General features: G+C 42.4%; 1 protein-coding gene across 1 annotated transcript; it reads right to left on the reverse strand.

Moving 5' to 3' along the window:
* Positions 1-4,876: 4,876 nt before the first annotated feature.
* On the reverse strand, positions 4,877-13,402 carry LOC128939539 (glutathione S-transferase 3). Its single transcript, XM_054280570.1, has 7 exons — positions 13,294-13,402; positions 10,871-10,977; positions 9,062-9,113; positions 8,189-8,321; positions 6,897-7,038; positions 5,761-5,892; positions 4,877-5,221 (listed from the first exon to the last, which is right to left on the reverse strand). The coding sequence occupies exons 2-7, from the start codon at positions 10,955-10,957 to the stop codon at positions 5,078-5,080; spliced, it is 690 nt and encodes a 229-aa protein (XP_054136545.1). The 5' UTR covers positions 10,958-10,977; positions 13,294-13,402; the 3' UTR covers positions 4,877-5,077.
* Positions 13,403-16,199: the final 2,797 nt, after the last annotated feature.

A 16,199-nucleotide genomic window follows, 5' to 3' on the forward strand; every position in this document is an offset into this window, starting at 1 on the left:
TGAGAAAGCAAGTGGAAGGATATTCTCTGCTTGAACTAATGTGTATCCAAGTAAGCTGGCAGGGCTGGAGTCCCATGTACCAAGCTCTGGCATCTGAGGCTCAAGGATAAGGTGAAGCTCCCTCTCTCTTGCCAGAAAGGCTAACATTCCATTCCATCTTCTCTTGGATGACGTTTCCAAGTGTGAGATTAAATGGTAGAGCTACAGTGTTGAAATTGGTCTGAAATGAAAAGTAATGCTTGTAGGGTAAGCAACACAAATCTGCAGCATAACTAGAAAATTGTCCCCTGTTCTGCATTAGGATTAAGTGATGCCTACAGCTAGTTAGCTCTTGGGTCAATGTCAGAGTCAAACATACAATGATGCTATTTGAAAATCTCCACTATACACCAAGGTCACGTAAGCATTTTCAGATGTCAGTAGCACACTGGGAGCTGGCATATAGCTGATTATCCACTGTATTCTTCAGCTGCTCCTCCTCTGAGTTCCTGCTTCTCACATCAGAGGGAATCTAGGCAAACTGCATTTAACTAGATTAAATGCCTCTGGTTTATTAATTCCTATGGATGGAATACTGTTTCAGATGGCTGAGTTTCAACTTTCCTACTTACTGTTGCTTTATCTACTATGAAATGTGCTAATTTTTCTTTTGCCTCTTTGATAAAAATGTGAAAATAGTGAAGTGCCAAGGAGCTGGTTTCTCTCTTCACCTACCTAATATGTAGTTGCAGAGGGGTCAGGACCAGGCTCTTCTCAGAGGACCATAGTGAAAGTAGAACAGACAACAGGCACAGGCTGCAGCATGAGAAATTTCAACAGACATCTGCACTGAAACAGAGCCCGGAAGGAGCTGCTGGAAACGTGTGTATACATCCTTCTCTCTGCCCTGCACTCCAGGGCGGCTTGCAGACATGCTTCCACTTAGGCACTCAGAGGTTAACCATGCCTTTCACATAAATTGCATTCTGATAATATTATTTGTTGCCACGGACTCCAAAAGTGTCACATGTTAAAACCGAGCATCTGGTGTTTATAGGTTGCTGCAGGAGGGTCTGTCCCCCAGGCGGGTGTACTTTTGGGGCTCTGTGGCTGAGCACGGCTCCGGGCTGCACTGCCTCGCTCCAGCCAGACCCCACCGAGGGCCCCTGCGGAAAGCGCAGGGCCCCACCTGGGGGCAGGAAAAGTAATGGCAGGCTAATTCCACGCCCAGAGCTCCCGAGTTGTTTAAAGGGAACCCGGGGATACGCCGAGGAGTTGTTTACGACTCAAATTTTTCCCTAGCAGCAAATAGAAAAGCCTTTCCTAGGAGCAAGGCTGGGTTCCGAGTGCAGCCTCCTGAGAACTCCTCTGCACCAACAATGTCCAGGCGTCCTGGACCCACGTCCTGCTCGCCTCTGGAACGCGAACTCTGCTCTCTTGGACCTCAGAGGTGTGGCCAGCACCAGCAGGGCCCGGTGATCTCCGCGACCCGCTTGGGAACCCGCAGAGGGACCAGCCTTTTAAACCAGGCACGGCTGTGCGGGGCATCGGCTCCAGCGGCGGCTCCGTGAGGGGAGGCCGCGGCTGCCCCTGCCGGCCACAGCCGGTTCCAGCCGGATCCAGCCGGCCACAGGCGGTTCCCGCCGAACACAGCCAGGCACAGCCGGTTCCAGCAGGACACAGCCAGGCACTGCCGGTTCCAGCCGGACGCAGCCAGGCACAGGCGGTTCCAGCCGGACACAGCCGCCCCCCACTCAGGGCACGGCTGAGCCACGGCCGGGGCGGGAGGGGGGAATGAGTTTAACAAGCGCCAAACACTGCACGGCAGAGTGCCAGGGGAAAACAGTGGAGAAAGTGCCTTGCGAGCACACGAAGAGAAGGAGGGGAGAAGGCGGAGGAGTCGGGAACACAGTAGAGAGGTTGAGTCTGGGGAGAAAACGAGTGGGAGGAAGGTGTTCAAGTTTTTTTCTTTCTCACCAACTATATTAATTGGTAATAAAGAAATTTTCCCCAAGTCAAGTCTGTTTTGCTTATGGTGGCAATTGGTAAGTGATTCTAAACATAGGAATATCTGCCAAGTGCCTGCTAGAAGCAGTGTTAAGAATCCTCCTGTCAGTTGACTTGGCTAGTTTTCCCTGGATCTGGCATCTTGCCTTTTTTCCCATGTTGCTATAGTCAGGTGAGAAGAAGTGCCACAAGAAGCATGCAGGAGACTTGAAAAATTCCTGTGAATAGGTGATGCTTCTGTTGCACGTTCAGATGTGCTTAAACAAATAGCAGAATTCCACTGGAATTAACTGCAATCTATCAAAACATCAGCAAGTACAAGTAAAGATCCCATACAGTCATCAGAAACCATAACTTGTACTAAAGCAAATATCCTGTACTCACTAGTAGATCAGTGAGAATTATCCCAGTGTTTTCAATGGAAATGCACTTGTCATTCCATTGGCAGACTGTTTTAAACCAAAAATGGTTGTATAGGATCACAACCCTTACCTCCACCAAACATAATTTATTTGGCTATCAGAATGATGCTCAGACTGATCTCTACATAAATAGGTCTTACCAGAGCAAGAGTTGAAGAAAACCCCTCATCCTTCTTGGAGAACACATCAAAACTGCCTAACACCTAAGTGATTTGTGAGAGGTAAGAGTGAAACAAATTTTGAGGTTACTGTGTGTTAAGTAATATTTAGCCAGGAATTATTGGGCTGGCAACATTGAGAGACATAGGAGAAACAGCAACAAACATCTGTACATTTACTTGTTTACCACTGTCTTGAAGGTTGGTAGTAGAACTGAAGAGCTCTTATTGTGTTGTAAAAGCATTACTGAAGTCAGCTAACACCCTGAATAATTACTGCTAGAGTGCTTACCAGGACTCAAGGTTGCTCAGTGAAAAAAGATTCTGTAAAAGGCTTAGATTTAAGCTGATTTCATCCCTAGTTTACCCAGAATATGAAAGATCACACTAATAGTTTGTAAACCTGCTGCTCTTTACAGGTTAGAAAGTAAATTGATAAACGTGCGTGGGAATATAAAAATAAGAAGGTTATCAGACAGAGTTAACCCACAGCACTGGGTAGCCTTGCATAAGCAAACATGGCTATAGATTTTGTATGAAGTCCTCACAATGTATAAACAACTTTAGGTATTTTTCATTTCAAAACAAACCAAGAAGATAAATAAAAAAATAATAAAACAAAATTGGCAGTTCTTATCAACAATTTACTGAAATATCAGGAAATGAACCATCACCTGGGTCAGACCTGGAGCCTTACAGGGTATGTCTACATTAGTGGTCTGGAACAGGAGAATGTGTTAAAAATTAATTTCTTAACTGTGCTTTTGCTCCCATCATAGTGTGGTCTTGGAGTGTACAAACTGGATTCTTTCTGGATGAAATTGAACTGAAAAAGGTGCTTCAAGAGTGCACCAAACGCTGTTTAAGTGTCACTCAGTCCACACAACCACCCCTGAGTTATGCTGAAGTTAGCCCTGTTCCAAACAGATGCAGTCTTGCTGACAAGGCTTCAGTGCCAGCTGTTCTTCTGCTCACACTCATTGCTGCTGTACCACTCTATTTATAATAGGAATAACCATCAGCTGTTAGGCTTATCACCAACAAGTACTGGCAGAGGCACCTCCTGCATCTGCTGCATCTTTGATTGTAGAACTCTTGAACAGCATTCCACAACAACTTTCTTCATTTTGTGGAGAAAAAGTTCACTTAGCAAAGGAATTGTGATCAACAACTACAGTGTTTTCCAAACTTTTCCAATGAACTAATCTGAGATTAAACCAAGGACTGAACTGTAATTGCAACTGACACTACATTAGCTGATAAATTACTATAGGTCAATACAAACTTTGTATACCTGGCAATGAGGGGAAAGTGTTTGTAGCACTGAAAACTTCGATCTTGCTGAAGCTGAGGAGTCTGATGAGCTCTGAAGTGGGGAGTTGTTTATCAGATATCAGATGAGTGTCCAGCAGCATATTATTTCTCAACCCACAGCTAACAAGGGAATAAACCAGGGTCATCAGAGATTGAGCAAAAGCCTTTTCTTGTAAGCTATGTCATTAATGTAGAACCATAAATAACAAATATGAAACACCAAGGTAACATCCTGCAGAGCAGCTTTTCATAAACTAAGTGCCATTGTTTGAAGTGATTAAAACAATTTTAAATTCCTTTGTCTAGCTGTCTGTGGAAAACATAGAATTTTAAAAAAAGAGGAAAAGAAACATTTTGAGTTTGGTTGGTACTGGATAGAACCTATATCAGCTTTGTGTGATGGTTTACTACCTCCCCTTCACATCTCCATTCTCTTGTTTATAAACACAAACAAAATATACCTTTCCATGAGGCATGTGAGTTAACAACGACCCTCCTCATATCAAATAAAAATAATTTATCTGCCAAGAAAAGTAAAAAATTATGTTTGCAAGCCCCAGCTTTCATTCACAAAACAACAGGACAATGTGACTATATAAAAAGTTTATTTGATTAGTACAGGTACTGTAGATACAGCAGTTAATCAAAAACATAATTTGGCAGTCAGTTTATTTCCTAATTCAGTAATAAAAGTGCAGCTTAGTTATAAAGGCACAGTGTTGACATTTAGACAAGTCACTGATGTCCAGTAGAAGTGGCAGGAGAAAGAACTCCCACTTTCTTTAAAAACCACTTGTTCCATTTGCCAGCAGTGATATTAAAGAAGAATAAAGGCCTACATTGGAAGCAATCATCATATAAAAATCTGATCTGGATCTAGAAAAAAGTCCTCAGAAATAGCATGACACACTGAAGCTATCAGTCAGCAACTCACATTTCTCTTTTCTGCTGTTCCACAAAGTCTCTAGGAAGACAGTGTGCTTGCTACCATTTCACTTGCTTAAAAATCTCGAGATGAATGAAGGAGAAAATAGGCTAGTACTGAAGTGTTATAAAAGACACCTGCCTGCTGTATTTTGTGTGAGGGCATGACCTCTTTCCCACTGAGACACTTCTGGAACACCCCTCTGCCTTCTTTCACAGTGTAATTAGACATGTGCAGTCAGGCAGCTCTCTTACCGCCTGCAGCCAGGCAAACTAATTGGCTTTTACATCATAATACATGCGAAGAACTCTCCTGACAGTCTCCACATATTTATCATCAGGAACAGGTTTCCTCTGGCTTCCTGGCTCCAGAAATTTCTTGATTGCAGGGATGCTGCTTATCCTTGCTTTAAATGCCTAAAAGGCAAACAGTAAGTACAGGGTATTTAAAGAACAGAAAGTAAGACAAAAAACCCCTATTTTACTGATTTGTGTAACATCCTTTAACAAGCTGTATGTGGAGACAAGACAGGAAATATGGTTTCAAGTGTGGATGAATTTTACTCCCACTCTCTTCAACCCCTTCATTTTCCACAGTAACAAATGAGCCATCTGTCTTGTATTGATATGGGATGAAGTGTTATCTGTGGTTTCTAATATGTACATTACTCAGATTGTTCTTGTGATCCAGAAAATATCTTCCGCTTAGCAGTTTCACAGAACTGGTGAGAGTCAAACAAAGGGAAGGGTGCATTTCTTCAGATGTGTACAGGGGTTACTCCAAAAAATAACAGTTTCTCTAGATGAAACATCTTACAAGGCTCTTCCTAAAGCAGGAAAAGCAAGACTACAATGAAAAAGTAACAAATGTTTGTGGAATTATTTACACGGAACAGACTTTGAAATATAATTTATCACATTTTTAGCCATACGAGCATCTTGTTAGTGCAAGGTACCTGTAACTGAGGAAAGCCTGATAGTACATCTGACTTCTTCTCTTCTACCATTAAAATGGCTTCAAGAAGATGAACATCTGCCCAGCTAAAATTGTTGCCAACAAGGAAGTCCTGCCCATGGTCTTTCAAAACCTAGAAATGTCATAGATGAAAACACTCAGGTGTGGATAGCCAGCTGAGGTTCATGTTTTCAAAATTCATAGGCACACCTTCTTTGACAACACTACTGTGTCCTTTTCATCCTTCTCTCCCATGCAGCTAACAGGGGGAACAGAGGATACACCAGCAGTCACTGATCATTTTACAGCAGAAATCCAGAATACCAAATCCCAGAGTTTTTCTTACCAATCCTTTCTTCCTATAACTCTAGATAACCTTGTGTACTAGACTATAGGGTTAGATACCTTCTTGGTATTCATGTCTTTCAAGTCTAATTTATCTGGATTTTTTCTATACATTTTTACAGCTTCAATGGGAAAATAGAGAGTATAAAAGAGAGGTGATTGGCCAAAGCATTAGGGCTAAGATGCAACAGGTGGAATACAGGGCAGAATGCACCCTGCCAACCACCTATAGGAGACCCTGCAAAGTGAAAAACTGTTTTCTCTTTAGTCTTTAAAATGGAGAGGAGCTACTCCTGCTAGATCATCCTGCCCATGCATATTAATTTCCATTGAGAATATCTCTTGGGTCCTATCTCTCAAATTATCAGTTACAGAAACACCAAGATTCCAGTATGGCTACAAGTCAGCAGTCATAGCTGTGTATTACTGTGTTTACAAAAACCCAACTGAGATGTATTTGAAATGTTAAACAAAGAAGACAATTAGCACTGCTTTTGCAATGCAAATTACTGTGGTGGGGTTGACCCTGGCTGGGTACCAGAAGTCCATCAAAGCTGCTGTATCACTCCCTTCCTCACCTGGACATGGGGAGGAAAATACATTGAAAGTCTCTTGGGATGACCCACCCCACCATATCTGATACTGCTCTGATCCCCCTCCAGCCAACAGACAGTAAGGATGTTGTGGTGTAAAGTACTGCACTGACACTTCTGCTTCTGGTTGTGGCCAAACACCCAGTGTTCCTATTGTTATCCCTCCAGAATCAGGGAAGAAAATGATCCTTCTCCATACCTTTTCATACACTGGGAAATACCTGCCCGTCGCCTTTTGAACTATGAGAGCATGTTGTTTCTCTTTATCCTCTGCTGATAAGAAAGGGAACATCAAAATGAAGCCCATAAGGTCATCAGTTCCTCCAACATACATATCAATCCTTAAAAGCAAAGCAAACAAAAACCTTAAATAGAAGGCACCTTCACAAGCCAAGTCAACTTATATTTGTTTTAGGATAGTAAACACTGAATTTCCCGTCCCCCTGTCATGGTGCCTCCCCCCCCAACTCCTTTCCAGGCTCCAGTATGATCTGAGAAATGCTTTTTTAAGCAATCTCAAACACACTCCCTCATGGAAATGATTTCTGCAATTAAAAAAATTATGTCACAGTGGGTGTCTTACTTGTATTTGTAGTGATTTTGGCTCTTTACTTGCTTCATTGAGCAGGTTTAAAAAGGATTGCACAGAGATTGTGTACCTTTGGTGTTACAGATCACTTCACAATCACCAAAGAAACACACAGCACCACAAGGAGTCATTCCCAACTGACTTAATTGTCTGGATGTATCCCACCTTCAGAATGTCATCCAAAGTCCAAGTAGTGCCAAACAGATAAATAATGGGGTTGGAAGTCTGTAGCATACCAGGTTCTTCATCCAGCTAAATTATCAGTATAGCACTTCTTTGGATTGTCCCTTTCCCAGAGCTATCAGAGCAGGCTCTATACTGTAGATGGACCTTTAAAATGCTACATACTGAGACAGCCCCATCATACTTTTTTTTTCTTCACATGCACAACATCAAGACATAATTTCACACGGATGTTATTTCACATGAAACCAATAGTTTTTCAACAGCTTTTAGCTGTTCTTTCCCCAGCTCCCAAAGATCTAAACCACACACTTTTTACAGTGCAGTGGGGGACATCATGCAACCACAGATAATATCAATGACAGCTCTTATTTTGCAACCAGAAGTTAGAAACTAACCATTTCTTTCCAGAGTTTTCTGGTTACAAAAGTAGTTCAGCATCTACATGCCAGTCACCTCTCGAATACCTATGTCAGGCTGTATTAATCTTTCAGTAAGGCACAATAAAACCATGACTCAAATACTTTTATGTGGAAAGTAACTGAGTTAGAACAAATCAATTGGCTTGCATCTAACTGTGGCTTCTCAGGCTCACTGCAAGTTGTGTATCACTGAGGCCCACAGGTGATTGTGCACAGGTGTGTGTGCAACTATGCAATTAATTCTAGATGCATCTGAACTACTACACTAAATTCAAGAAGAGTAATACTGTTGCATACAAGGCTCTCTCCTTCAGGTCCTTCCCATAGAGGTTGTACTTTGCTGCAATGTAGTTGAGGATGGCTCTGGTCTGCACCATCTTCATCCCATCAATCTCCACCATGGGCACCTGCTGAAACAGCAGGGATCCACCTAAAAGGACAGACACACATTATTCGACTGATCTAATAACTCCATGTCAGATTTCTTGCTGTCTTCAGAGGAACATTGCTTTTATGGTGAGCTTGCTGTGGGTAGCCGTTGTATTAAACTAGAGTTCTTCCATGCAAAAAATAAATTACAGTGGTGTAGACAAATTCAACTGAAAAGCACAATTATTGGGGGTTACCATCCTTTCTTTAAAAAATTTTCACTGAAGTTTCAGTCAGGACTGTGTACAGCAGCTTTTGAAATGAAATTGAAATGCAGTGGAGACAATCACACTAAACATCTCAACTGAGTAAAAAGTGTCTAGTTCTAAACAATGTAAAAAACCCTCTGTACCATTATTCAAACACTATGTGAAGCAAATGTTAGATCCACAGATTTCTCTCTTATGACCAATCTTTAGGCCATATCAGGACATAACATGAAATGTTGGGATACATATTTTCTGGTTACTGAAGCCCATGATTAAGTTTGTGGGACCAGGTGGGATGTGTAGACAAACAGAGAACAGAAGAATCCAGAGGCCTGGCAAACCCTGCAGGTTGGAAAGATACTCAGTTTGCAATTTCATCTGTCCACGTGTGGAAAAAATCAGCCTCAGCAGCTGCTCACAACTCTCAGCTTTACTCTTCTGTGTGGAAAGAAAGACACATAAAGTCTTCAAAGACTTCACACATCTTCTCTAAGTCTGATTACACATTTCTTGAGGTTTCACATGGACTCACCTTGCAGGAGTTTCTCATACTGGTCTCGGGTTTCCAAAAACTCTTCTTCAAACTGACAAAAGAGAGAGAGGAAGAAGAGGAAATAAGAATCTTTTCACATTTCTAGAAGAGGTAAACTTTTAAAGCACCATAAAAGGAAAAGAATATCAGATATGGCTCTAAGGGAGAACACACCAAGGACAGAAGTGCTGGCAATATCTCCTGGACTGTCACACTTGATAAATGCTGCTAAGGGCAACTGTAGCAGAAGAACAGGCAATAAGAACTGGAGTGAGCATGGTTTGTTTGGTATTAAACAGGCAATATAATGTGTAACAATCAACAATACAGTCTAGGCTCTCCTTAAGATGCTTTCTGGCATGTGGAAAAAATCTGCTGTGTGGTATTTTGATTTGGGAGCTAGACAGGAACAAATTCTTTGGAAGTTAAAACAAAGCATTTACAAAATAGTGTCCAAGTAGCACGCCCTGCAGGAGGTTTGATACAGATGCATGCTTCAGACACGTGAAGATTAAATATTCACAAGATGAGAAACAAGAAGATACAGAATTGCTGGTGAGATGGATGTAGTTGCACTCAGTATGGCTGAGGATGGCCAGTCAATCAGTGTTACTTATGGAGAAACTGAGTTCAAGATTAAGACCCCAAAGTTAGACATCTACATGTATGTGTTTGCATGTGCCATACATGTCTGTGATCAGTGCACAAGATAGGGACTAGAAAATGGTAGATGTTACCAATCCCTAAATGCCTTGCTCAGTCAGCCTCTCTCATAACATCTGTGCCACTCAGCAATTAAGATTTGCTATACTAGAGAAACCCCAGAAGATCGGGCACATTAACACACTGCCAATGTTCAACCACAGCAAGGATGATCACAGTCTAAAATTCAGAACCCAGGTTTCTGTTGATGAGAAGCTGAGAAAATGATATTCCATGGGAAAAAAATGTAGTAATTGGTACTTATCAACAGCTTTTTTTAAAACTTAAAAAAGAAAAAAGAAGAGAGAGGCACTTAAAACATAGGAACAAATGATGGAGGGAAGCAGACAGTTCTATCTTCTATCTTTTGAAGGCCTGCCTTCAAAAAAACACTGGTGGTCTTTTTAAAAAAACTTGTATTCCTTGACTCAGTTCACAAGTAACTTTATGTATTATAACAGCTTATTGTGTAAAAGAGGGCACTCAGAGCAAATACTAGTCCTTTGTGTCCTCAAACTATATTACTAGTTTACCACCAAGATGGCCAGCAAATGAATAAGTAAATCATATACCATCAGAAAAAAGTAAAGGCTGTTTTAGCTGTTTTTCCTAAGTATTTAGAGATTTCTGATTTCCCTACACATGTGGGCCAATTTGCTCACTTCACCCTGCTAAGTTTAATCTAAATGATGCTAGACACAATATATTTTGTGTTACAGCTTATGGAAGATGCAGCCAGTGGAATGAAAAATAAAACAAAAATCTCTGTGTGAGCATTCAACTGAAAACAGGAAGACTAGAGAAAGTAAATTGCTGTTTTATCAGGCACAGATAACACTTGTTATGCAAGCAACACATCTATCAGCTCAGCAGCTCTGGCTCATTAATCTTAATTAATTATTAAACTCATTAAACTTAATTAAGGATTGCAACATGAAGCTATGCTTTTGTGTGCCTGAAGTAAAAGTATTTAATTACACTGACTAGCCAACCTTCATTTACTATTGCATCTTGGGATGCCTTTTCTTTTTTGACTGATAACATGTGATCTGCCTCAAAGACAAGCTTACCAATGTGCAGCTAGAAGTTAAAAACTCTGAAACAAACCTCGACCCCAGCTGCAGCCAGCAACCAACGAATCGATTCCATCTTGCCTCTTCCATCAAAGTAGTAAAGTTTTGGTTTTGTGGACATGACTTCAAACTTTCTGTTATCTAAAAGGGTTAGAAGTGATAGTAAGTTAATAATTGTACAGAAATCTGATGGCAGCTGGAATAATGCTTCACTGGTCACTCACGCAACAGAAATTTAAGTTAATTTTTGACAAAATATTTTAGCAAAGTTTCAGTCTAAACTGATTTGATTTTCTTGCTGCACAATCAAGTCAAACTATAGACTTTTCATCCCCCTGAAATTCAAGAAAAGTAAGCATCAAATTGCTAAGTAGGAGATAACAGGAAAAAAATTGAAAAATCGCCATGAAGAAAAATCTTAAAACGTTTAGAAAATAGAAGTTTTAGCACTGAAGTTACACAGACACCACTAAAAGCCAAGTCTTGATCAAGGAGAAGAGGCAGGAAACCAAGTTTCCAAAACTGGCAGACCTTGTATCGAGGAATGCCATAAGTATCTAAACATTAATTCTACACATTTGGGTGAAACATGGGAATGCACTTTTAAGCCTCTCACTTTTTTTTCTAGCTGTGGTAATCCAGCAATCAGTAGAAGCTTCAAAAATATCACAATATGAGGATCAGTAGAAACTTAGAAGAATGGCCTGTTTCTTCTGTAATAATCCAGATTAAAATACAGAGTTTCAGAGTGTTGCACTACTTATCCTTCTACAGGCTGTATTTCTTTCTATTAATAAACCCTGTTGCTATGCAAAACTTCATGGACTTTTCAGATGATCCAATGCTGCTTTGCAAGCAGCATGTTGGTTCTTTAATGACTTCATAAATGAGGCTATTAGTTGTTGTTTTTTGAATAGACTACTGTTTAGGCTTCAGCAGGAACTGGATTCTGCTGTAGAGCCATCAGCCAAAAGAGCAATCAAATGTAATCACACTGGCATTTCACATGCAGAACTCCCTTACAGCAAGTCCTTGCTGCAAGTGAGAGCTGTTTTCCTTCTGTAAGGTGATTTATTGTCATTTCAATCCACAGTTCCAGTAATTCTGGAAAAGAGGCTCTTGGCATGTGAACAATAACCCTCCAGTTTCCGATGTTCCAAGAGCCCCTTTGTAAGCAGAGGGAAAAAAGACCTTGAGCGTGCACAAAGTGACCTGCTTGTTAGCCAACAGGCACGAAAAGAGAACACAAAATATGAGAGTGCATCAGGCCATGGGAATTCAGACGAGCCTGGCTATTCCACCCCTGCCTGCTCAGGAGCCTCTGATTGCTCTTAGGTGACAGGGAACTAAAACATTGCCAAGTACTATCTCTATCGCTGATAAATATAGCAGGGAATTAGAAAAGTATCACTGTGAACTACACAAAACAACAGAATTTAACAGGAGCTACTTGTAATACAGTTACTTCCAAAAAGAAAGAAGAAAAAAGCCAAGGGTGATTTTTAACTTGCAGTTTAAAAAACTAAAGAAACAGAAGAGTCACTCTTCCTCAGCGGCACTTCTGGAGACCTGCTCTTAGCAGGCAAGTGAACAGGTCACAGGACATAAGCAGGTCACTGATGCCCAACACACCTCAAGGCAAAGGCATGGTGGGTGCTTCTTTTATAATACTTTATAAATAATACCTTCTTAAATGCCAGGGGATCAACAAACTTGGAAATGAGCTGTAGCATTCTAGGTTCCTAGGACTGAGCCTGCTATGCCATACTGGAAGAGAAAGTCCAACTTGTGAACTAAAATCTGATGGAAGGAGCACCCTGGTGATGGGCAAAGAGCTTCTCCCTTCTCTGCCCTTCATCAGAAAGAAGTAAAGTAGCAATTTGCAGCCAGGAGCCACAGTTACTGGTAGGTTGCTGTCCATTGCCCTCAGCCTGACTGACACCTCAACAGGGAAATGGACTTTGTGAAAAATTTGTTCCCTTGCTTCTGTGCGAACTGGGCAACGAGGGAACATGATTATCAGTGCAAGAAGCGATCGCTCCCACGCAGGGAGAACACGGCCCAGAAGAACATCGGTGAAGAGGGCCAGGGGAGCAGCTGTGCTTGGCACGTCCCGCACATCCAGGGCTCTGGGGCCCGATTTTCCCTGCCTGCATTCAGCAGCCCAGCAGCGCTTCCACTCTGCACCCGCAGCACCAACCTGGGTGCAGCGTGTGACAGGCAGCAGCCCCGGGGCCATCGGCTCCCTCCTCTCCCGGGGACAAGCCCTTGGCAGACGTGAGATGACGAGCGGTCTGCGCTGCGACACGGGGAGCCCGGGACCGGGAGCGGATCCACGGCTCAGGCCCGAGCCCGCCACACAGTCCCGGCTCCCCGCCTCACCTGAGCCAAGCGCCCACGGGCACGGCTTGCCGGGGGGACAGGAAGAGGGAAATCCCAGGGGCCCACATTACTCACACACACGGAGGGTTAAGCGGGGATGCCCAGCGAGCACACGACGCCCCAAGGCAGAGCAGTCCCGCCGGCCCCGCCCGCCGCCGCGATCAGCTGCAGCCTCAGCCGCCGGCCCCGCCTGCCGCCCTCCCCGCCCAGGCCACGGGACGGCGACGAGCGGAGCAGCCGCCAATGGGAAGCCGTACATTTGCAAGTTTCGCAAAGCCTTCTGGAAAGACATCTCACCCTAAAGAATGTCGCTAAAATTTTTAAACTGGGTTAAGAACTGGTTTTTCTAGGTGGTTTTGTCGCTGCAAAGTGATGATTCCTTGCGTTGTGTTGTTGGATTTTAAGCCATTTTCTAAACCATGATGTAAAAGGCGCCGGCAGTACTGAGCTATAAATACAGTGTGGGGAGCGTTCATTGTCTGGATGTGAGGGCGATCTGGCTGCGACATCTGTCACCCCATTGATCGCCAGGGTTGATTCGGCTGATCTGGCTGGCTAGGCGGGTGTCCCCTTCCTCCCTCAACGCTCCATGTGCGTCCCTCCCGAAGCTGCGCGCTCGGTCGAAGAGGACGACCTCCCCGATAGAGACGGTACCGTTCATCGGTCAAGGGTATACGGTAGCTGCGCTCCCCTGCTAGAACCTCCAAACAAGCTCAAGGTCCATTTGTAGGAGAACGTAGGGTAGTCAAGCTTCCAAGACTGCAGACACATCCAAGTGAGGCGCTGCATGGGGCAGTCTGCCATTGTTTTGTGCTCTATACGCATTCTGTGAGGGAAGGAGTGTGTATGCAGAGAGTTTTATTTCACTGTATCACTTCTTCAATTCCTCACCCACCTACAAATCCGTGACCTACTCATGTCACACCTCCACGCCCTCGTCATGTCCACCTCCCCGCCCCCACCTCCCACCAGGTAAAACTGGAATCCTTGCAAATGTAAATGTATTTTTCACCTAGTTCTTCACCTGTGCAAGTGCTTGTCAGCCCACTTAAACAGCTAACAAAAGGGCTGGGCTTGTAAGGTATAAACTATTTTCAGCTTCTGCTGCCTTGAAAGCCGGGGACAAGGCTAAAGGGGTGACACAAGACACAGAACAACAGAACAGGAACAGAACAGAATAATTTCCCTTAGAAAGGGACCCACAACAATCTAGTTCAGCTGCCTGTCCTCCTGTTACGCATATTGCAATTCAGTCTGGCAGGCAGTTTCAGAGGAGCTGACAGCCAAGGAAGACTAAGCAATCGGTTTTACAGGGAGCTCACAGTGTACTGCAGAAATTACATGCTTACACTCAAACCATGTGGCCAGTGAATGTGCAGTGTCCCTCCAAGGTGGCTTGTTAAAAAAAAAAAACAAAACTAACCAACCCCAACTAAAAAAACCTCAACCAAACAAAAAACAAACTAAAGTGCTTTCATTAAAAACTGAATAAAAGAACAAGCCAGTCAGTCAGTGCTTCCTCAAAGATAACTTTATTCTGGGCAGGACATTTGACACAGAAGGAATGAAACAAGCATTTAGAATGCTTCTGAACAAAAACACTGAATAAACAAGAACCATTATTTCTCCACATCTCTGACAATTCCACCCCCTCCTTCCATATTAAGTTCTAAAATGTTCTTTCAGTACACATTTTCCTCCTCACATTATGGAACATCCTGCTCATATCAACAGCCATATCAGATACAGGAACACCAAGAGAGTGGATTTTCTAGCTTTTTTTTTCTTCTTGTTAACATCATGGCACTTACACACTGCTTTTTGGAAAATATGGATTACAGGGATAAATGAATCCACTGTCAGACTCCTTTATTATTACGTGTTATGCCTGAGAAAATGTAAACAGTACAATTCTAAAAACATTTTCCACAAAGATGCTAAATATTAAAGCACAAAGTAGTAGGTTACATATCATAAATTCTCAGATATGCTGCTTGTCCAGATTTCAGTGTATATATAAAGACCTCCATCTTTTCCATATCTGTATTGCACAGGGACAGCACGGTAAAATACATAAACTCAGCTCTATCCTGCTCAAAAAGAACTTTTCCAGCTTCAGTAAGAATGTGCTTGAGTAAAGGATACAGCCATTACATCTAGCTAATTTTCTCTCTCACTAAGTTAAAACTAGCTGTGATTCTCAATGTCAAGATTATTAGCTTTTTTTCCCAAAAATAAAAGGCTTTAACTTAGGAAAGTAGGAGATATATAAAAAAAGAAAATTATAAGTACAACTTACTTTTCTAATCTTTTGACTGGACCAACTAAAACCTGAATGCTATAGTCAAGAGAATCCCTGATGGCCTGATAAAGGTTCAGAGATTACAGGCCAGGTTCAGATTCATCCTGTGCTACTTAAATCTCACAGAGTTGTCCCCTTCCTCAGTAGACACTCAGGTATCTCCAGAATGTTAATATGCTCTCAAATGATACAGATTTCTTTTGGCATGATTCTCACTCACCAGGGGTGAGTCACCTCACAACAAAGGAGCTCACACTTAGTATGATGAATCCAAGCCTCAGCTGCCTGTTCTCATGACTTGTCTCCTTCCACTTGTAGGAACTAAGTGTACAGACCAGACTACTTGCATTGCCTACTTAGGTCTAGGGACACTGGGATAGGTTCAGGGTGTTCATTCTTGAGACAAATTACCTGGTGATAAAATAAATTAAATGATACGTTGACATAAATACAGGTATTTATTTCCAAGAGAAACAACTGTCTTTCCAGTTCTATGACAAATATACATATTTCCCTTTCCACTTACTCACAGACACCCATCAGCGTGCTTTAGAAATCAAATGGCTGCTTTACTTTACTGCTAAGCATTGGCATCACTGCTGTGGAAGCAGTTAGGTATAGAGTTAGTACTTGCTATGCCCAGATAATAGGGCAGCAGGACACACAAGATGTCTTTGGA

The sequence above is a fragment of the Melozone crissalis genome, unplaced genomic scaffold (genome assembly GCF_028551555.1).
Source record: "Melozone crissalis strain CALT ecotype California unplaced genomic scaffold, PUWL_Pcris_2 ptg000027l_1, whole genome shotgun sequence".
Taxonomy (NCBI): Eukaryota; Metazoa; Chordata; class Aves; order Passeriformes; family Passerellidae; genus Melozone; species Melozone crissalis.